At 38.1% G+C, this 21,366-nt stretch overlaps 5 protein-coding genes and 2 non-coding genes across 7 annotated transcripts; 1 reads left to right on the top strand and 6 right to left on the bottom strand.

The window, feature by feature from the left end:
* Positions 1 to 448: 448 nt before the first annotated feature.
* Positions 449 to 2,940, bottom strand: LOC105949568 (metacaspase-3). Its single transcript, XM_012972869.2, has 5 exons — positions 1,916 to 2,940; positions 1,436 to 1,763; positions 1,249 to 1,366; positions 979 to 1,143; positions 449 to 735 (listed from the first exon to the last, which is right to left on the bottom strand). The coding sequence occupies exons 1-5, from the start codon at positions 2,337 to 2,339 to the stop codon at positions 676 to 678; spliced, it is 1,095 nt and encodes a 364-aa protein (XP_012828323.2). The 5' UTR covers positions 2,340 to 2,940; the 3' UTR covers positions 449 to 675.
* A 685-nt stretch (positions 2,941 to 3,625) lies between these two features.
* Positions 3,626 to 5,205, bottom strand: LOC105949570 (metacaspase-1). Its single transcript, XM_012972870.2, has 5 exons — positions 4,725 to 5,205; positions 4,319 to 4,643; positions 4,130 to 4,241; positions 3,854 to 4,051; positions 3,626 to 3,717 (listed from the first exon to the last, which is right to left on the bottom strand). The coding sequence occupies exons 1-5, from the start codon at positions 5,086 to 5,088 to the stop codon at positions 3,661 to 3,663; spliced, it is 1,056 nt and encodes a 351-aa protein (XP_012828324.2). The 5' UTR covers positions 5,089 to 5,205; the 3' UTR covers positions 3,626 to 3,660.
* Positions 5,206 to 5,862: 657 nt separating this feature from the next.
* LOC105949566 (uncharacterized) lies at positions 5,863 to 9,293 on the bottom strand. The gene is made up of 5 exons (XM_012972867.2): positions 8,391 to 9,293; positions 7,737 to 7,827; positions 6,812 to 7,663; positions 6,330 to 6,711; positions 5,863 to 6,217 (listed from the first exon to the last, which is right to left on the bottom strand). Exons 1-4 carry the CDS (start codon positions 9,176 to 9,178, stop codon positions 6,337 to 6,339), a joined length of 2,106 nt encoding a protein of 701 aa, XP_012828321.2. The 5' UTR covers positions 9,179 to 9,293; the 3' UTR covers positions 5,863 to 6,217; positions 6,330 to 6,336.
* Positions 9,294 to 10,913: 1,620 nt separating this feature from the next.
* On the top strand, positions 10,914 to 14,999 carry HCF173 (high chlorophyll fluorescence phenotype 173). Its single transcript, XM_012972951.2, has 13 exons — positions 10,914 to 11,711; positions 12,470 to 12,682; positions 12,772 to 12,979; positions 13,086 to 13,161; positions 13,266 to 13,401; positions 13,472 to 13,576; positions 13,672 to 13,749; positions 13,928 to 14,017; positions 14,130 to 14,195; positions 14,296 to 14,352; positions 14,456 to 14,533; positions 14,620 to 14,667; positions 14,759 to 14,999. The coding sequence occupies exons 1-13, from the start codon at positions 11,145 to 11,147 to the stop codon at positions 14,828 to 14,830; spliced, it is 1,794 nt and encodes a 597-aa protein (XP_012828405.1). The 5' UTR covers positions 10,914 to 11,144; the 3' UTR covers positions 14,831 to 14,999.
* LOC105949618 (7-deoxyloganetin glucosyltransferase) lies at positions 14,862 to 17,416 on the bottom strand. The gene is made up of 2 exons (XM_012972925.2): positions 16,764 to 17,416; positions 14,862 to 16,691 (listed from the first exon to the last, which is right to left on the bottom strand). The coding sequence occupies exons 1-2, from the start codon at positions 17,254 to 17,256 to the stop codon at positions 15,742 to 15,744; spliced, it is 1,443 nt and encodes a 480-aa protein (XP_012828379.2). The 5' UTR covers positions 17,257 to 17,416; the 3' UTR covers positions 14,862 to 15,741.
* TRNAM-CAU (transfer RNA methionine (anticodon CAU)) lies at positions 15,043 to 15,127 on the bottom strand. The gene is given in 2 exon segments: positions 15,043 to 15,078; positions 15,090 to 15,127. It is a non-coding gene; the product is annotated as a tRNA-Met (tRNA).
* A 2,693-nt stretch (positions 17,417 to 20,109) lies between the features above and the next one.
* Positions 20,110 to 20,197, bottom strand: TRNAS-GCU (transfer RNA serine (anticodon GCU)). The gene has a single exon. It is a non-coding gene; the product is annotated as a tRNA-Ser (tRNA).
* Positions 20,198 to 21,366: the final 1,169 nt, after the last annotated feature.

Raw genomic sequence — 21,366 nt, 5'->3', positions numbered from 1 at the left:
TATCTGTATTTGGTTGGTATGAAAGTATTTAAATTCTCGGGGATGTGTAATGTTAATAAATGTCTTAGACTAAACGAGAGGGTTTGGGAACATGTATATAGTAACTCATCAGATATTATGTTCCAGTATATGGATGTGTTTTGTTTAATGTTGTTGCTTTGAGGAGAAAAGTTAAGTGGAATAGACACTTGTGAAGATGCTTTAGAAAAAACCGGGTAAATTTCCTCTTCGTTAATTTCGGCTCTTACTAGAGACCGTTTCTGCTATAATACTCCGAGTTCCCTTTTGTATTCAATTTTAAAACCTTCTTCATGCAGAATTTAAATATAAGTAGTTGCATCGAGTTTTCCAGCAAAGAGGTGGAAATAATTCCATTGGAAAAGGACCGACTTTGCTTTGAGTCGAGTTTTCGCCTCATCTTTTCCTTAATTATATTTTAAAGTCTCGATTGAAAATTCGATGTTACATTGATTTAGTACAGGTCTGCCAACTTGAATTACCACAATAGCATCCTTGAATGTTACACCGAAAATACACTTTTATTTATTATTTTGGACTTAGAATTTTTATAGAACATGATTTGCGAAATGTAGTAGAGAAATGGTCATAATATGGTTCAAATTGACCAATGAGTACACACTTTGCCTCTTTATTTGCAGATAAAAGCCGACATCTTTATAAAGTGAAAGGCTTTGAGTGAATGTCGAACTTATGAGAAGAGGACAATTGTGGTTCCTGTATACACAAATAAACGACCATTAATCACGATAACTTTGACAATGTTATATTATTCAAAAACTATTTTATAGATGACTACAAGTTTTCAGACACATCCCAAAAGCGAAAAGAGAACATTTAATTTGAGAGTAGGACTATGGACAGTTTTTACTTCGGAAAAATTCTTAGGATAAACAGCGTTAGTTAGTAGTGTTTGATGTTTATTGTAAGAATAAGAACAAGAAATGTGTGGCGGCATACCTGCGATAAGTGGGGCACATTACTGTTCAAACCTACTTTTTCTCGTGCCGCACTTATTCTCTTGTGCATGACCATAAGTAGATGTCCATAAGTTAATCTTGATTCTTGTTCCAAAGTTTGGACAAAGCTGTACGTTAGGGCACCTGTCGCTGCACCTGTAAAGGCCTGTACAAACACGAACGTTATTAAACCACATCTTAGGACCGGTTTTATGAAGTTGATCCTATGTGTTGCAAAACCCGATGCAGTCTATATTACTTTACTACCTACCGTGGTATCTCCAGAATTTTGATGATCATCACACGCACTGATAGATATTGCATATCCCCCACTCGTACCTCTGTATGCAGCAGCGGTACGATGATCCTCCCATTTATAATATCCGTCCCTAATTTTAACATAATATATAAGAGAAGTGATTTACATATTTAATTAAGTTCATATTTAGAAATCGGACCTGTTTATTCTGCAGACATTTGGAAGATCGAGAAAGGTTCCACTAAAGCAAGTGTCTATGATGGAATGAAGTGTTGCTCCTTTCGGTAAGGGCCTAACGATGGTGGCATTAATTTCGTCGTCCAGTATCCTTCCTTCGGTTTCGTAGTCAACCGGCAATAAGGATTCGTCGTAACCGTCGATCTCGTCACCGTCACGGTCCCTCACTTGTGAGCCGTGGCCGGAGTAGTGAAATACCAACGAGTCGCCGGACTGACAGCCTTGGACGAGCCACCGTAGTGCCGCTCGGATGTTTCTCTTTGTTGGAACACGTGAGTTATCTTCTTCTTCTGCAGATGCATTGAATGAGATATTTAACTTGGTTTGTGTAGTGTGTATAGGAAAATGCTGGTGTGCAAATAGCCTCGCATAGAAGTGGAGCTCCAAATACGCACATAATTACGCACGCTAATTCTTAACCAAAATCAGTAACGGCAATTACCTGTTAGCACGAGAATAGACGAGTGTGGAAATCCGAACCTATCGGCCAAAAGTTTTTTCATGTACAACACATCGTTGATGCTGCCATTAAGACTGTGTTTGTGTCCTTTGTAGGTAATGCCACACAGAACAGCTCGCTTACATCCATGGGCAGCGGAAGCATATATCTGCGGTTGTACTCGGTAAACTCCACCCGAGTTAACTGGTTGGTAAGTTCTACCGTAAGCTGCGTAACCAGGGTTAGTTACATATGTGTTGCTAGGCATGAAATTTGCATTACCACTGGATCCCGATGGAGGGTAGATGTTGTAGTAGCCCTGGAATACTGTAAACCGACGACATGCTTGACAGTATAGGTTTTGTGAATCAACTGGCACCAAAGACGGGACCCCGCACCACCTGCAGTTCAATCTCCTACTTGCCATCTCTCTGGTTTTTTATAATTCTATTTGGATTTGAAAGGTAAAACGAGAATTTATATTTGGTATTTTGTTCTGCGAGAGAGCGTTTTCATTAAGCACAACTTGCCAAATTTTTTTTTTTTTTTTTTTCTTTATTCCATACCGACCCGAGAAAGTGTTGGAGAATTAGATTCACGTCTTTATTTCCTTTTCGCGTTTATGATCAGCTAGGTAGGAGAATAAGACGTTATTAGCTTTTTCATCGGATAAGCGAATCCAAGGTAGCTTCAAATAAAGGAAGATGGTTCTATACTTGACTAGTAGTTCATCTTGTTATAGAGATCGGACTTTTAACCAAAAATGGTTGTGCTCCGATTAGCTGAACTATCTTATTCTTATTGCTTTTTTCATGTTCGATTCCTAAAGTGAAAGAAAGTATAATTCCAAGCCCATTCATACTATAACCTATAGAATTGCGTTATTTTCCGGTCTAGAAGTTTATCAAGGACTCAACCTTTCACCGTAAAGATTCTATTCTAAGATTCTTGTAGAGATTTAATCCCACTTATTGTAGCTAGATACCATTTTGTTCGAGTTTGGCTGGGGCATGTTATAGGTGTATGTAGGTCCTTGGCAAGAAATTCAAAAAATACTTATCAGGTTATCACCTTCTTGGGAAATAATCGTGGCCAGTTCTGGAGTGCCACTCTTTTGTTACACGGTGTGTGTTAATCACGACTAATGTCACATTTAGTTTTTAGTTTGATGGAAGACACTCTCTCTTTATTTACCTAGAGTTATCCGCCATCTCACTGGAAAGAACATTATTTTTGCGTTCCTCAAAAATTAATCACAATTTAAATGTTCTGAGCTAAATGTTACGTTGGTCACATGAAAAAGGAACATGATCATATCTCAGTTGGAGCCGTACAACTCATTTAGCTGGTATTTATGTTAAATCGAAATTATTGGATCGGCTTAGTTATGGCACGATAAATTGAAATTTCTTGTGAAGAAGTGTGCAACATCTCTCTGTTTCTACGACAGATACATCCTAGGATTTACGAGTCGCAGCATAGAATACAAAAGTTCGTACATATGACATGCCTCGATGATTTCTACCATGACATGTGTTGAATGACCAATTCATCTAATGAGGTGAATCGTTTGATATTTATATCTCCAATAATATGGCTGTTACGCGAGGACATAAAGCAATATCTCTGTGAACAAGAATTTTAAATACTGCAAATTAAACGAACGACAGGTTGATGGCGGCGACGGGCTGTGCTTCAATTTTTGTTCTTAAATTTTTGTTATTAAGCTGACAATTAACTATGCATAATTACAGCTTGAACTCTGTGCTGGTGTTGAACTCTTCAGAAGATGATAACAGTGGATCCTGAAACATTTTGTGCGTAAGTAAATCAGAATTTTAAAAAATATATTATCGTGTCAAAAATTTCTCTTAGTTACCTTACTAATTTTCTAAAAAGAAACATTTTTTTTTCTTCTTTTCTGTGTGACGTAAAAAGTACCTGTAAGATCTTGCGGTGGAAAACCCTGCGAAGTCCAGTGCTTATGCATCCCGATTTATGCGCTTGCCTGAGGCTCTGGTGCATAGAATCGAGTATGCCACTGTAAGTTATTTTTTCTTTATTACCAACTGCTGCTTTGATTGCTCCTATAAACGTGCTCGTCATCGCACCCGTCATTTCCTTTTCTTGTGAGAAAGCCTGCCAAAACAATTTGCCGTTTAAACGTGTCCTAAATAATTTGAACTTGATGATAGAAATAAAGAAAGAATAACTAACTGATGTATCTGCAGCCTGTTGATAATCCTCACATGCACTGAAGCAGATTGCTCTTCCTCCACTCGTACCCTTGTACGCGCCAGATGGAGGGCTGTTATCATCCCATTTCCCCCTGATAAAATGTACGTGTGGTTCGATAAAATATTGAATTATCCAAAGTTAGAATTAAATGAATCTTGAATGACTTACGTATTAATGTCGTAAACATGGGGTAAGTCGAGAATAGTTCCACTGTGACAACAATCGACTATAGCATGAAGTGTAACATCCGTGGTCAGCGGTCTAACAATTGCTTCGTTTATGTAATTATCCAATATAACTCCACTACTTTGAAAATCTACTGGGCAAATCGATTCGTCGAACCCGTCAATTTCGTCCCCCTGGAAATCGCGCTGTCTCAATCCATGCCCTGAAAAGTAAAATACCAACGAATCACCAGATTGAATTCCCGTCATCAGCCACTTAAATCCGTCCTCTATATTCTTCCTCGTTGGAGCCTTATAATTCTCCTCTTCTGCAAAATGAAGAAAAGTTGCACTCGATAAATTTTTCGGCTGATATAATAAATAAACAAGATTATTAAGTATCGAAGTACCTGCAAGAATAAGGATCGATTCAATCGGGAAACAAAATTGATCGACTAGTAAATCTTTTATGTTCTTGACATCCTGTGCAGTTCCCTTGAGCTCACACTTTTGTTTCTTGTAGGTGACTCCACAGAGGAATGCTCGTTTCCCTCTCGGTGGTGGCTCTGAGGTAATAATCGGAGGGGGTGGGCCCCCGGTTTGACTATTACCGTTGCTGCTGCTTGAAAATTTCTTCCTAAGGCTTTGACAGAGCATCTTTGCTTCGGTTTTCTTTTTTTCCAGCTCTAGGCTCCAGTCTTTGCTTCTCCTGGAAAATACTATTCCGTTTTTGGATGATCGTCTTTGACAGTTCTTGCACGTGAGGCTGTCCATTCAAGTAAACGGTAAGTTTTTTTTCTAGCCTGAACTAGAGAGTGAATAAGCATATGCCCTATTGGAAAAGCTGTTCGTAAAGGAACCAAATCGATTCTTAAGTTGGAATTAGAATATATATATACATATATGTGCATGATATTATCAAGAAATTCTTTGATTTATTCTATTTTGTGACACATATAGTAGAGGTTTAGACCGATGAATATATTCCTTGCAAGTGGGAGTCGATGGCTAGCTGCCTTCGTAGATCAAGAATTTTTACGCCGCAAATTTAATATTTCTTTGAATTTTCACATTATTAAAGTGGTGAAATTATAAGGAATTGTACATAAATTGGTGACAGTAGTGATAGTAATGGATTCTTAATACACAGTTTCAGTCCCCATTTTCGGGTTACAAACTTGCTGACGTGGTAAAAAATCGGCTAGTTGACCCCGGAACATCATATATGTCTACTTTAAATTGCTACCGATCTTTAAGCGAGAGATAGGAGAATTAGATGCTCGTTTTCTCTTGGTGAAGCTTTTCCTGGAATTTGGAATTTGGAATTTAGTTCCAACTTAATATTCATATAAAACAATAACAAGTGCAAGTCCTTTTTCGGATTCTTTGGTTCGAAGGTGATAGTGATCGAACTTTGGTCAATGAAAAAAGGTCCAAGCTATATGAATTTTGATCTCCGAATTTTCAAATGAGAAGACACGATAACTTAAGCAATCGAAATGATTGATTTTTGGAATCTTGAACTATTAAGAATATAGTATCAAAGTCTCCTCAGAGAACAAATTTTATTTTATTGCTTTAATCAAAAGTGAAATTCGATGTTCTGTGAAACAATGTTTTGATATTAACCAAACGAACGATTGAACTAGATTACATAGCGTAAAATTACCATAAATAGACAGATATTTACGCAGAAGATAAGACAAGGTTCCTACTTCAAGTTTCGACTGCGTGGGCAAAGTGAGAGAGTAAATCACCAGAACGATTTTATTGGTCATTTCCTCAAGCTATATATAGACATTCATATACAACACTAAAATGAAAAGAGGGATGCTCGATTCTTCATCAAGGAAAACGACATTTCCAGTAAAATCTAGAACTTGCCTCCTCAAGAAAAATATATCTGCAAAATCACACATTAAGAAAAGCAATCAATGACACTTGAAAAAAAGGTTGCGCCTATTATTCATACAAACATTGAATTACTTCGATGTGTAATAAGATAAGTTACGCACCCGATAATCAGAAACCATGAGAATCCATCGAAAGACCAACGCTGAAGTGGCCAGATATCTTGGTCTTGCACGTTGGACACATATAGCCTATAGAATCCGACGGAGCTTCAGGCTCGACTCCCTCGAGTTTGAACTCTGTTCTGCACCACACACAAACAGTTAACTGATTTGTGTCCATTGTATTCAGCATAACCGAATAACTGAACCCGTCTTCAATTATCCCACTCTCGTTTCCCAAATTCATGTTGCCACCTGGCAAAGGTGGCAAATCTTGCTCGCTCCCGAAACTGTACTTGAAGGGCTCTATTTCGTCGAACCTAAGCTCTTCAAAACCTGTATCATTCTCGAGCTTTTGCTCCGCTACCGAAAATTCATGTCCACCCTGTAAAATAAACAATATTGAAAGAAAAAAAAATCAGTCAAAATCATCGTTTGTCACAGAATACTCTATTTCCTAAGAAAATGAAAACCGAAACGTATACCTTATCTGATACAGAATCAAAGGGAGGGAAGAACTGAAATGATTGGGCCAATGGCGGTGAGGAAACTCCATCTCGAAAAACAATCTCCTCCCTTTGCTTCAGACAAGTGTTTCCATAACCCATATCCAAAGTACCATTTTCATACTTCCTCGACATGGTAGGCTCAGAAACATTAATGCAACTACCATCCATCTCAATGTCCAAATTCCATGCATAATCATTCTTGACCATGTCATTGTTCTCCGTCATGACTTGGGTACCATGATTCAAATCTTGAACAAGGTCTCTGTCTGAACTGAAGTCTTCTGCATGAACTTCAACAGGATGGGAACTAGTTATGGCTTGGACCCCAGTTGCAATTGTCGAAGTTTCAAAAACAGAATTTTGAGCAATTTCGACTAAAGCATCCATTTTAGACGACCTTAAAGAAACTATCTCCTGCAACTGAGATTCTGCGTCTTTCTGTACATCCACAGTAATAATAGCTAGCTCGTTGGAGTTTTTTACGGAGTTTCTCACATGGATACCTACATGACCATTATAGCTACGCCTTTCATCGAAAACCTTGTGACAGAACTGGCATTCATATTTCCCGTCTTTGATTATCACACCTTCTCCAACCGGTGTCCCGATTTTGTATCTTTTAGTAGTCTTCTGGTGGACCGAGAATAAATGCTGCAAATACGAATCCTTCTCATCGAACGTCACTTTGCATTTGAAACATTCGAAGATATCCTTAATTTGAACTTCGGGGAGGTTTTCTATTCCCATTAAGGGATCGTCGTACTCGTTTGAATGGGCTGACATGTCATGCAGCGCCACATCAGCTACCTTGTCAGCAGGGTGTGCATTCTGTTGCATGCTTCAGTTAATATTCCTTTCGTAGAGATTTGTGAAAAATAATTATAATTGCTAGTGTACTTACGTTTTCGGAAGATAAGACGTCATTACCCCCAAAATAGGATTTCAGAAAAGATGCAGCTTCTTTGCACGACATAAATTGTTGGCCGCTGGGGCTGGCAAATAGAGGAAGAACCCAAGTTAGAAAACAACAATAACTTAACAAAGCTAAGCAAAGATGAAGATGTAACTGGAATATGTGAATGCAAGTGGAAGTTTTTTTCAAGTCATATACTGGCTCAATACTTACGGCACCTAATCAACGAGAAATCCTAATAGTTTTTGATTGATAGGTCGATAAAATTAGAGTCCTGAAAACCCCAAAGAAACTCTTTCAACAGCTGAACTTGATCAAAACCATAACACTAACCTCCTCTAAAACAGATTTGACAGTTACCCAAACTATGATGGTAAAATCAATTAAAAATACAAAGCTCCAAAAAATCCATGAAATAAATGTAAGAATAAAAAAGAATGCCGACTAATCAATGCCGTCGAGAAAGCCACAGAAGATCGTATGGGCAGAGTTATTTCCTGTGCTCTCTCACCATTTCCCATCCAACTATATACAGAGAGTATGCCCATTTATATGTAAATAAATATCAACTGAGATATACTCCAATGATGCATGCGAGAATTAAAATTAACGAAGAACTTTTCGATTCGAATGCCACCCCACCTTATGCATCGGCGGCAATAAACCGAGACGCGATAGTCGCATCTCCTAAGGCCGAGCAATAGTTTCCAGCCGATAGGCAGTGCATCTCCAAACACACTGGCATCAACATACTTCCTCTTCTTCCTCCTGCTACACCATTGTCCCTCCAAACCCTGCAAAAACCCCAAAATACCCTCCTCGGTTTCCAAACCTTCCGTCCTTCTCTTCAACTCTTCTCTGTACAACTCGTCCCCCTTCTTCTCCAATTCCGCAAAATCCACCACCCCACCTTTACAATTCACCTTCTGCAACTCTGCCCCAGCTCCACCTTCCAAAAACATCTTGTTTTTCTTCGCCCTTTTGCTCTTAATTTTCAAATTTTCTCGTAATTCGAGTAATCCAGAGTCCGGAGGTTCATGCGGGGGCGGTGGCGGAGGTGGAGGATTGTGGTTGCCGTTGAGGAAGTGTTTGAGGAAATGCACAATAGAGTGGCTTACGGGATCGGAGGAAGGGTGAGGGTGGCGATGGGGTTTGAGGGAAGGGTGGTGGCCAGGGAGGCGGGAGTGCGACGAGCGGTGATGGAGGCGGGAGTAGGTCTGGCGGCGGCTGCCGGCGGACTCGTTGAAGAGCGATCGATCGAGGTCTGGTGAAACGACGTCGTCCGCGGCGAACGCGGAACCGGAGCACAGAGATAGGGCTTGCAATTCCGACTGCGACAGCTGGCCGATGTCTATGCGTTTCAAATCCTCCACCCTAATTCCGCCACGGCCGCGGGAGGAAGACGGATTGGCGGAGTCGACCGTCGCCATTTTCACATTAGCGGTGAGTGGAAAGTACACACAGTGGAGGTGGGGGAAGATGATCTTTTTTGATGAGTGGGGAAAGTGGGAGTGTCAGGCGTTTTACAGGTGTCTCTGTTTATTGTGAAACGTTTTGTTTGCACTGTTTATTTATATATATATATATATATATATGTACATTTACGATTTTGTCCAGACTAGGCGTTGTTTCTTTTTCCTTCGCGGGGTATTGCGTGGGGGTACTCTAGACATTACATGATTTGCAGTTTAGTCCCGTCGAGATTCTGTGATCTCCGTTTTTAATGATCTTTGTAAGAGAGTTTAGCATTTCTGGATATTGATATTTTGATAATTACCCACCTTATGTCACTAATACCATTTCTTTTCAGTGTTATATATAACTATCGCTTGTGCCGGCTGATATATCGGTGGCAATAGTAAACCTTTACGATATTGGTGAGACGGTTTTAAAAATCGGTTTTTGGAGGATGAGGCGGTTTACGGCGGTTTGAGACATGTCAAACTGATATATTGGGACAATAAATCGGAAAAAAATATTTGATTTTTTCTAATTAAAAGGAAAATAGATAGGTTTTTTTTTTTTTCTTTTTTTTTCAAATTTCAACTCAATTTCTTTTAACAAAAATCATGTTTTAACATTTTATAATATATATTTTGACTATTTACAAATAATATTTAGAAATATACTACATTAAATCTAAAAATCGATTTATTTTCGATTTATTTCCAAGTAGTCACCGTCACGCCGATTTATAGTGTAGCGCGACCCCCAGGGCCGGTCCTGGGTGATTGGAGGCCCTGGGCAAGACTTAAAATCGAGGCCCTAAATTCCGATATATATATATATATATATATATATATATATATATATATATATATATGTGTGTGTGTGTGTGTGTGTGTGTGTATACATAAAAATGGGTATTAGAAAAAAGTTTTTTAATTAAACAAAAATAATTTAATTTTGAGAAATAAAAACACTAATAACATAGAAAAAACAACTAAGTTTAAACTCTAGAAACTAACAATAGAGAAATATATAGGAGTGCAAGAAAAATTAAATTAGAGTAAAACAATGTAAATGAGAGAGAAAGGGTAAAGAGACAAAAAGAGATTGGGTGAAAAAAGAATTAGAGAGAAGAGATAAAAGACAAAATGGATTTGGGTCAAAAAAATTAATGTGGAAATTGGGGGTTAAAAAGTTAAGAGATGGAGATAATAGGGGTTGGAACAAGAGAAAATAAAAATAATTATAAAATAATAACAAAAACTATAATAATTTTTGGGCCCCATTGAGAAGTGGGCCCTGGGCCAGGGCCCTGCTCGCCCTGGGCCAGGGCCGCCCCTGGCGACCCCTAACCGCTTTTTAGAACCTTGATTTTTTTTATAGAAGGTAAAGTTAGAGCTATATATTGTACTAAATTATTCGAGACCGTTTGTTAAAAGATCGTTTCAGTTTGATTTGCTAGTATAACGAATTAAACTTGAACACATATTTTCGTTTGATAAACTATAATGTCTAGCTACAAATCAAGCTCGACTAGAGGAAAAAAAAAAATAGTGAAGCCCCCCATATATAAATATAAAATGGGAATACAAATTGCAATAATATGTGTATTATCCACATACAAAAAAGGACAAAAAAATAATAATAATAATAATAATAAAAAAAAAAAAAAAAAATGAAAGGAAATGGATATCTCTACGTGTAACAAATTTTGTTAGCGCCACAAAACAAAAGTAACCAAATCCTCTTATTTTCGATTGGTACATCTTATGTGGTCTGAATTTCTGGTTTGTCACTTTCAAATCCAACTCACCAAAAACACCGGTTGCTTCAATTTCAACTCTCCGACCACTTCACCTGACCAAAAAACCAGATCAATTCATTTCAATTTTTTTTTTTTTTTATATTTTTTTTTTGATTTCATACAATAGAAAATTTACAAGAGTGATGAGTACTGCTACAGCCGCCGCTGCTCTGACATCCACAATTTTCGGCAACCAAAATCCATGCAACCGGAGATGGATGGAAATCTCCCACTCTCCGGCGGGCAACCCCGGCCGCAGATCGTTGGTCACCAGGGCCGCCGCTTCCACCGACAAGGAGAAGAAGAATCAGCCCAAGAGGAAGACCAAGCGGCCGAAGGAAGTTCTAGAAGAGGAGAAACCCCCGCCGGCGGCGGCGGCGGCGGAGGATGGAGAAATGCAGGGAGTCTCCACCGCCACTTCCGTATCGGCGATCAAGAGCCGGCTCGACGAGGTGAATCCGGTGGGCCTGGGGCGGAGATCGAGGCAGATTTTCGACGAAGTGTGGCGGAAATTTTCGGGTCTGGGGACGATTTCGAGGACGGCGAGGACCGACGCCGATGAGGAGGCGCTCCTCCTGAGAGAGGGTGGGCCCATGTGTGAGTTCGCCGTTCCCGGAGCGCAGAACACCACCGTGCTTGTGGTCGGCGCCACCAGCCGCGTCGGCCGGATTGTTGTCCGGAAGCTTATGCTCAGGGGTTACACTGTCAAGGTTAGTTTTTAATATACTAATTTAAAATGTTCACCATTGTATTATATTACTAATTTTTCTTCCTCGTAATTTGTGTAATACTCTTTGGGAATGCAAATTGGAATGGAATTTTCGATTTCCGCCTATTCTGATCCGAACTCTTTCGATTTTGGAATACAAAATTCAAAAAATTGATTTCCGATTTTCCGAAATTTGGATTGGAATTCGAATATATATGACATTCCGATTTCCGGTATTTCCGAAAACAATTTTGAGAATTACACTTAAAATATCACAATTATTATGGTTTACATTTTAGGTTACTTAAAAAATTGGAATTAACGTCGATTTCAATCCAAAATTTTCCCATTCTGGAACAAGTTTTTTCATTCAAATTTCCAAATTTTGTTTTTCCAAATTTCTCTTCCCGTAATTGGAATTAGTTTTTCACCTATGAAAAAAATCGGCTGTAAGTGCTTATTTCAATACAATCCGTCCAATTTCCACAGCCTACTTATCACAATATTTTCACATAGTGGTATAAACAAATCGAGCTGAATCAAACCCCATGATTGTTTAAACTCGTTTGATTTATTATCGAATTTTAAAAAGTGTGTTCGAACTTGAATTTGATTATGAGTTGAATCAAGCTTGAACAAGATTTAATCGAGCTGTATGAAAATAAGTGTTCAAATACCTTCTTCAAGAAGTTCTATTATTATACATGGTATAATTTAGGTCCGATTTAAAAAAAAAAAATATTCACTTCGTATTCGCAGGCATTAGTGAGAAATGCAGATAAAGAAGTGGTGGACATGCTTCCAACTTCCGTGGAGATTGTGACAGGAGATGTAGGCGAGCCTTCGACTCTCCAAACAGCAATCGAAGGCTGTAATAAAATTATCTATTGCGCGACGGCTCGTTCCACAATTACCGGTGATCTTAACAGAGTCGATAATCTCGGTGTTTATAATCTCATCAAATCATTTCAGGTTTCGATCTATTTTTGAAGATTCATAGTATTTTGTTTTTCTATTATTAAGTAGAGTCGATTTTATTTAAACAAGAATAAAAAATGTAGGACTACAACAATAAGCTCGCGCAATTACGAGCTGGTAAAAGCAGCAAAAGTAAGCTTTTAATTCAAAAGTTCAAATCGGAAGATGCGATGAGTGGCTGGAAGGTTCGTGAAGGAACGTATTTTCAGGATGTTATTGCTGCTAAATACGATGGAGGAATGGATGCTAAGTTTGAATGGAGTACTGAGAACGAAGAGGCCGTTTTTTCGGGTATAAATATTACATATATACTAAAATATCAAGAAATTTAATATGTTTACTGCTTTTATTGTTTCTTTACGCCATTTTTTTTTAATTAAAAAGTATATGTATACAGGATATGTATTCAATAGAGGAGGCTATGTTGAACTGTCGAAGAAGCTTTCGCTTCCTCTTGGAAGTACCCTCGACAGGTACAGAATAAAATCAAATATAAAAATATATATGCTAATAATTCGATAAATATGAAATTATGAATTATTCATGGTAGTTAACATTGTAATGTGTTTTTTTTAAGGTATGAAGGACTTGTGTTCTCGGTTGGTGGTAATGGAAGAGCGTACGTAATAATTCTAGAAGCCGGTCCTTTGGCGGACACTTCGCAGAGTAAAATGTATTTTTCCAGGATTAACACTAAAGTCGGCTTTTGCAGGGTGAGTTTAAAACGTAAAATGTAACTATTTCCGTTTTTTTATTTTGGCTAATATGTTTGACTCCGGTCAGGTTAGGGTACCCTTTTCATCTTTCAGAGCGGTGAATCCGGAAGATCCACCTTTGGATCCGTTCCTTGTACATACATTGACTATCCGTTTTGAGCCAAGAAGGCAGGTTCGTTTTGAATCATCGTATTTCTTTTTTTTTTTTTTTTTTATAATAATTAGTGGCGATAATTTTTGTTGAGGCATCGGATTTCTTGATCGCAGAAATCGGTCGACAGACCTATTGGAGCTCAAGACTTGAGAAGCTTCCAATTGATTTTGGAATACATCAAAGCTTTGCCTGTAAGCTCAATTCCAAGATTTCAAACTACAATAAAGCAAGAATAATATACTTATTAGTTATAACTAATAAATCCAACAATTTAAAGAAAAAAAAAAAAACTAATAATAATATTTTTTTTCCCAAAAATTCCGTCGATCCATTTTAATTAATATATCGAAGTGGATTTGATGATTGCAGACGGGGCAAGAAACGGATTTTATCTTAGTTTCATGTACAGGATCAGGAATAGAACCTACTAGAAGGGAGCAAGTTCTCAAGGCTAAGAAGGTTCTCTTTATTTATTTATTTAATTATTTATTTTGCATATCTCTTCAATTTCTTATTAACCTTGCAAGTTGCAACTTATATCCCGATTTTACGAGAAAATAAAATTTTGTAGGCCGGAGAAGATTCACTGAGAAGATCAGGCCTCGGGTACACAATTATTCGCCCCGGTCCACTAGTGGTGAGTTTTTATTTAATCGCACTAAGCGTTTGTCTGAAAAATAGATGACGCCAGCATTCTTTTACACACACATGCATGTATTAAAAAAATGATTTTGCAGGAAGAACCCGGTGGTCAACGGGCTCTGATTTTCGACCAAGGAAACCGAATATCTCAGGTTAGTATTAAATATTAATCATGCTATATGCAATCGTATAGAGATTTCGACTTTGGCTTACGATCTATGATGGTGTATATATACTACGTATATATGTATGTAGGGAATAAGCTGTGCAGATGTTGCTGATATATGCGTAAAGGCGTTGCACGACTCAACGGCAAGAAACAAGAGCTTTGATGTGAGTATTAATTAGTTCGTTGGATCTAATTTAACTGAGAGAAATCTTATGTAGTTGTATTTGTTGCTTAATTATGAAATTATCAGGTTTGTTACGAGTACGTAGCCGAGCCTGGGAAAGAGCTCTACGAGTTGGTAATAATCTATTTTTTCGTTGACTTTATTTTATTTTCCTGAAAATACTAAAAAAAAAGAAAATCTTGTGTTCTTGCTTTTTTTTTTATAGGTTGCTCATTTGCCTGACAAAGCAAATAACTATCTAACGCCGGCGCTTTCGGTTCTTGAGAAGAATACTTGATGTCGATGCTCGACTTTTGTTTGATTTTGTCTTTTTATTTGTATATTTTTGTTTCTTGTGTTATTATTGAAAGGAAGGTGTATGTTAACAAATATATATGTGTATATATTATACAGGAGCCATGTGCATTTTCAGTTCATTTTCAATTCATACCAGAAATTAAAATTAATATTGTCTTTTAGGATTTTGAAAAAAAAAAAACCACATAATATTGGGGTGAGAGAGGCTCGAACTCTCGACCTCAGGATAACTCAGTAGCTATGAGACCTACGCGCTAGCCAACTGCGCCACCACCCCTCAGTGGTTAACTTTTCACTTTGTTGGTATTCGTATGCTTAGAAATGGGTAATGGTTGTTATTGTTGGTGTATTAAAATTTTAAATCCATTGATCTATTTAAATAATCTTCCATAAAAAAAAAAAAAAAATCTATATAAATAATCACCCACTAAGCACATGCACACGCACATATGGATGTGTGTTATTACGTATAGATCAATCATTCAGGATCATACGGTGTATTTTATCGGGTGTTCCATCTACAAAACCCGAAGGCAGGACTTGTCAATTTCACGTGTGTTATAATATTGCGGTTGAAATTAATTTTGTACTTGGGAAAAATACTGTAAATTTTTCGAAAAAAGTTAATTTAGATATGTTCCACCCGACTATCACCCGGTAGCTATTAGATTGATAATTTATTCTTTACAAAAATAAGAATGCCACCAAACAAAGTTTCACGTTTTTATTTCAACCAAACTCCACAAATCACATCCCTCCGGATCAAATTGAGTACAATTATTAACAATAAACAGAACAAAGAAAATGAAATAAAATAAATTAATTTAAAAAAAAAAAACATTTATGACATTAATACTTTTAATTAATATAACCAAATAAACCAAAAACGTACTATGACCCGTTGTTGAGCAGAGTGACGTTGATCAACTTCTCCAAGTTCCGGTAAGAAGACCCGCCGGGCTTCGCCGCCGCGCAAGCCTTCTCTTTCCACTCCGCCGCCTTCTTCCTCATCACCACCCCTTCTTCCCCTTCCATCATCACCTTCACCATTCTCTCCACCTTCCCCCTCGTCACATCGCCTTCGATCTCCACCCCAATCCCCCATTTCTTACAAGCGTATCTGCAATTCGTCTGCTGCTCCGCGAAAAACGGCCAGCACACCATCGGAACCCCCTCCGATATAGTCTCCACCGTCGAATTCCACCCGCAGTGTGTCAGAAACCCCCCCACCGCCGCGTGTGCCAGAACCTTCTCCTGCGGGCACCACCCCACCAGCAAACCCCGCCCCTTCGTCTCCTCCAGAAACCCCTCCGGCAGAACCGAACCCTTCCCGTCAACCAAATCGGGTCGGATTATCCACAGAAATTGGTGGTTGCTCTGCGCCAAACCCCACGCGAACTCAACCATTTGCCCCGGCGACAACGGCGTAATGCTGCCGAAATTGATGTACAGAACGGCGTCGTTTTGCTTCTTATCCAGCCACTCCAAACACTCCATGTCTTCCTTCCACAGATTAGATCCGATGGATTCGCCGCCGCCGCCGCCGCCGGAGGGCCGGTAAATCTCCTTCTCGAGAAGCTGGAGGGGGCCGATCGTGTAGACGGTGTCGAATCTGGATCTGACGGCGGAGAGCACCTCCTCCTCCAGCTCGTCGAATGTGTTCAGTATGACGGCTTTAGCTCTCGACGCGTTTTCGTGTTGTACGATGTTGTAACTGACCATGATTTCATCGGGATCTGTGGTTCTGATGAACGTCGGAATATCTCTCAGGCGAATGTCTTTCATACCGGGTATGAAATCAATCTCCGTCTCCAAATACCCATTGCTGAAGCAGCTCTCATCTGCGTGGCGTAATTAACTAACTTAATTAATTACAATTAATTAAGTTAATTTAGAGTTAATTAATTAATTACCTTTGAAAGGGACGAATCCTCTGGAAACGAGCTCGGAGTAGTACAGGTAGGCCATGAAGCCGCAAGCGCTGGTGGTGAAGAAGACAACCTCGGGAATCCCGAGCTTGTCGGCGGCGTCGAGGGTGAAGCTCATGACACCGTCGGAGACAATGCAGCTGACGGCGGGGCAGTCCGGCGAGTCGTTGAGGTTTCCGATGAGGTCTAGAAATGGAGGGAGGCAGGTTCGGGAGATGGACTGGGAGAGGAGGGGGATGTCTTGGGTGGCGTCGGAGTTGGAGGGCGGAGGGAGGCCGTCGGGGATGGTTTTGAACTGGAAGTCAGGGAGGCCCTTGACGGAGTCGGGGCCGCGGGAGCGGAGGAGGCGGTTGTGGTTGAACTCGGTGTTGACGAAGGTGATGAAGAAGCCATTGTTGTGGAGGAGTTTCGCGAGCTTCAGGACTGGGGCGATGTGGCCTTGTGCTGGGTATGGGATTACCACGGCGTGTGGCTTCATTTAATTTTTCTTTTTTTTTTTTTTTTTGGAATTTGTTCACCTACCTATTTTTTTTATTTTTTATTTGAAGTGTTGGTGATGGATTAAATTAGGAAACATGGGGGTTGTATTTATATGTTGGTAGTGGAGAAATGGGTGGTGGTGGTTTATCTTTTGTTTTGAATTTGATATATATATATTTTTTGATATATTATAGGTATCCATGAGGTAAACTCAAATTACGAAAACTTCATTGTGTTTGAGTAATTATAAGTTACAACCGTTCTATCGACTATGAATTTTCTTACACGTTTACCCTGATGGTGTCAAATTGAACAGAATCTTCTAGATTTCGTGGAATGTTCTCTAGTTTGTACTAGTTTTGTGCAAAAATGCAGTTTCTGATACACCACAACCTGATATTTACAAGTCAATAGACACATCTTATGGTTATCTTGTTTCAAAATGTGGAGCTTGAATGGAGTAAAACGGGTACAAACGGGAGAATGTTCCACATAATATAGAAGATTCCATTAAATTTGACATCGCAATGGTTGACGTATGAGAAGATTCATAGTTGTGGAGGTGGTTGTAACTACCCAAACATGAGGGTTTTTTTTAGCAATTTGACCTTACCTTAGGGGGTTGGACATAATTTACCCTATATTTTTTTCTATTGAAAACAAAATGTGCAATTATATATATATATAAATTAGGTATTCGTGTAATAGCTTGTAAATCGTTCGAAAGATGTGAATTATATTAGAGTAATCTCGTGTGACAAATTTGATCTAGAATGTGTTCGTGAAGGAATTTGAAATCGGCTCAAATGGTACTGAATTTCTCTTAATTCAAGAGCTCGTCAGTCGTTCTTTCCAGAACACCTATATTATTGATAGCGTTCATTTAAATACATAATAATATTTCTCCCAAAACTGAGGCCCCTTCATTCGTCAAATCAAAATCAAATAAAGAGTGATGGCTATAGTTTTGGCCCCAAAGTAGATGTTGTGACAATCATTTTTGGCCAACAAAAAACGTGGAATTTAGATTCTATTTAAATTCTGGAAGTTCCGAATTTGCCAAACGTGGGTCTGATGAAATTTTGCCTAAACAACAATATAATGGTGGTAGTTGAACTTCGTTGGTAGAACACGTGCAATTTGTACTTTGGTTCTAGAGTGTTCACTTACACTTACTTGCCTAAAAGCCCAAATTGAAAGAAAAAGCCCTATAGGAAGCTCAAAGTTGGCCCAAATTTAAGACCGTCGCAATATGTGAGCAGCAGATGCGACAACATTCGCCCCAACTTCAAAGATGTAGTTGGAAAGCTTGGACCACGTGGACTGAAAAGGAGGTCCACTCCACCAACCAACATCGAGCTCGCTTAAGGCAATTAAAAACAACAACGAATCGACCCAGATCGCAATAAGAGGAAGTTGTCCGCGTTTAGTAGAGGCAACAACTCAAAACAAGTCATGTTACTGTGCTCGTGCATCGTGGTTTGACATGAAAGGGGTCCCACCAGATCCATTCTTATGACATGTATAAATACAACGGTCGAAGGAAAAGGTAGTGGGGGGGTTTCATTATGTAAGAAATATTATATTCAGTATAGCATTCTTTGAGAGACAATCGTTTACCCGACTAGTTTGACCCGTTGAAATGCTTAGGCCCATAAAATCTCTCGGCACTTCTTCTGTGCAAGTCCTGTGAAATTCCTCTAGAGCAGTTGTGCTCCTCTTTGGACGAGTTCTCTTTCACCTCGGGTTTCTCCTCATTCTCGATAGGGGTGAGCAAAAAAACCGAGAAACCGAAAAACCGAACCGAAAATCGAAAAAACCGAGCCGATATGTACCGTCCCGACTTAAAACCGCATATACAGTAAATTTTTTTTTTGAAAAACCGAAAATATCGGTTTGTGTATGGAGAATAAAAAAATTGCCGAACCGATTTCCCGAACCGAACCAATTTATACAAAATGATGTCTTTTTGATATATAGCATAAATACTTACCCTAGCGTACTTCCAGGGGCGGATCTTTTAAGGGGCGGGGGGGGGGGGGGGGGGGGGGGCTGTTGCCCCCCAAGATTAAAAAAAAAAAATTTTTTTTAGGTATTTTGGTATTTTAATATTTGAATATTACTTTTGACCCCCTAAAGTTTTTGTAAATATGTGTCTTAATCCTTAATTTTTTTTTTTCTTCTCCACAATCTTATATAAATATTTTGGTTAAATTTGTATTATTTTATATAAGATCTATGAATATTTACTTATTTTGGAATTTTTTTTATCGGTGTCTCTTAAAAATAATATGAGATGATGGCATTAATCTCCAAAATATTTAAGTGCAATGCATTAAGATTTTTTTGTCATGCTTAAAATATGATAAAACTATAATATATATGCTATTTTAATTAAAAAATTATCAATATAAACTTATTTTTGCTATATCTTGTGAACCTAAAAAATTTTTCGGGGCGCTGCCCCGAACCACGAAATTTTAGTTAGCCCCCCCTATATTTTGATCCTGGTTCTGCCCCTGCGTACTTCTATCTTTCGAGCGCCTCCATGTGACATGTTTTTCTATTAATTAATTTTGGTTGTGACGTGTTTTTTATTAGTTAATTTTTTGTTCTTATTTGTTAATTTTCTCAAATAAATATAATGAAAGGCCAAATATATCGGTTTTATGCCGAACCGATTCGAACAAATAGACAAAAAATAAACCGAATTGATACCGAAATCGTTAACCGAAAAACCAAAAAACCGATTAACACCGAACTGTAAAAAACCGACATATTCGGTTTTTAAAGTATGAAAAACCGATATTACCAGTAAAATTAAATAAATAAATCAAGTCATCAACAGAAACGGAAAGAGAGGGATTCGAACCCTCGGTACGAATAACTCGTACAACGGATTAGCAATCCGACGCTTTAGTCCACTCAGCCATCTCTCCCAATTGAAAAAGATAATTACTATATTATACATAATATAAGGAATCTTTCTTTCTCTACTCTTCTTTCTCTATTCTATTATATATAGAGAGAGATCCACAAATAAGGAATTTCCTGTATCTAAAAGAGGGGCGTGCCAACAATCGAACTAAAGAAAAATAAGGAAGACCTCTTTGTTTTGTTTGAAAGGCCCTTCTTATTCTGATGGCCCGGCTAAGTACTGACCAGGCCGGGCCTTTTTTTTTGTTCCAACGAAGTATAGATAAATAATGATTTATCTGATTTGAAAACAAAAAGACTTGTTTTGTTTTATATTATTATATAATAATTTTATATTTTAGATTTAAGCAACAACAAAAAGAAGAAAGATTTTTTACATGCTTTTTCTTGTTATATTTCATTTTCATTTTCCGAACTAAAAAAGAAACTTTTGATTCTTTCACAATGGATTTTTCTGTTAGAATTTGAGTGTTTTTTTGATCGGTATCTATCTTCTTCAGCAAAAGGTTTTAGTTATTTCATTTAAATTATTAAATTAAATGAAGCCTCTTTTCCGAATCTCATTCAATTTAGAACTCCCAAAGTTCAACACTCTCATTTTAATGATTCTTTGATGATCCTATCTTGATCATGCTCAATTACCTTGTTGGACAAAAGGTCCATTTGTATACAATAATGATATTGTAGCGGGTATAGTTTAGTGGTAAAAGTGTGATTCGTTCTATTAACCTTTTAATAGTTAAAGGGTCTTTCGGGTTTATTCATATTCCCATCAAAAACTTTATTTCTTAAAAGGATTGAATCCTTTACCTCTCAATGAGAAAGTCGAGAAAAAATACGCATTCTCGTGATTTGTATCCATGAGTCACTTATAAATTTCAAAGTTGGATTATGAAATTGCGAAACAGAATTTTTGAATTGGACCAAGACTTCCAATTGAATAAGTATGAGTAAGGGATCCATGGCTGAAGATAGAAAGTCAATTTCTAATCGTAACTAAATCTTTCATTTTTTTTCTCAAAAAAGAAATTGAAGCAAAATAGCTATTCGACGATGACTTTGGTTTACTAGAGACATCAGCATATTGTTTTAGCTCGGTGGAAACAAAATACTTTTCCTTAGGATCCTCTCAAATAGAAATAGAGAACGAAGTAACTAGAAAGATTGTTAG

This window comes from Erythranthe guttata, chromosome 2, assembly GCF_056151865.1.
Source record: "Erythranthe guttata isolate IM_541 chromosome 2, IM_541, whole genome shotgun sequence".
Lineage (NCBI taxonomy): Eukaryota > Viridiplantae > Streptophyta > Magnoliopsida > Lamiales > Phrymaceae > Erythranthe > Erythranthe guttata.
The sequence above is the reverse complement of the archived record's forward strand: the minus strand, read 5'-3'. Positions and strand labels throughout refer to the sequence as shown.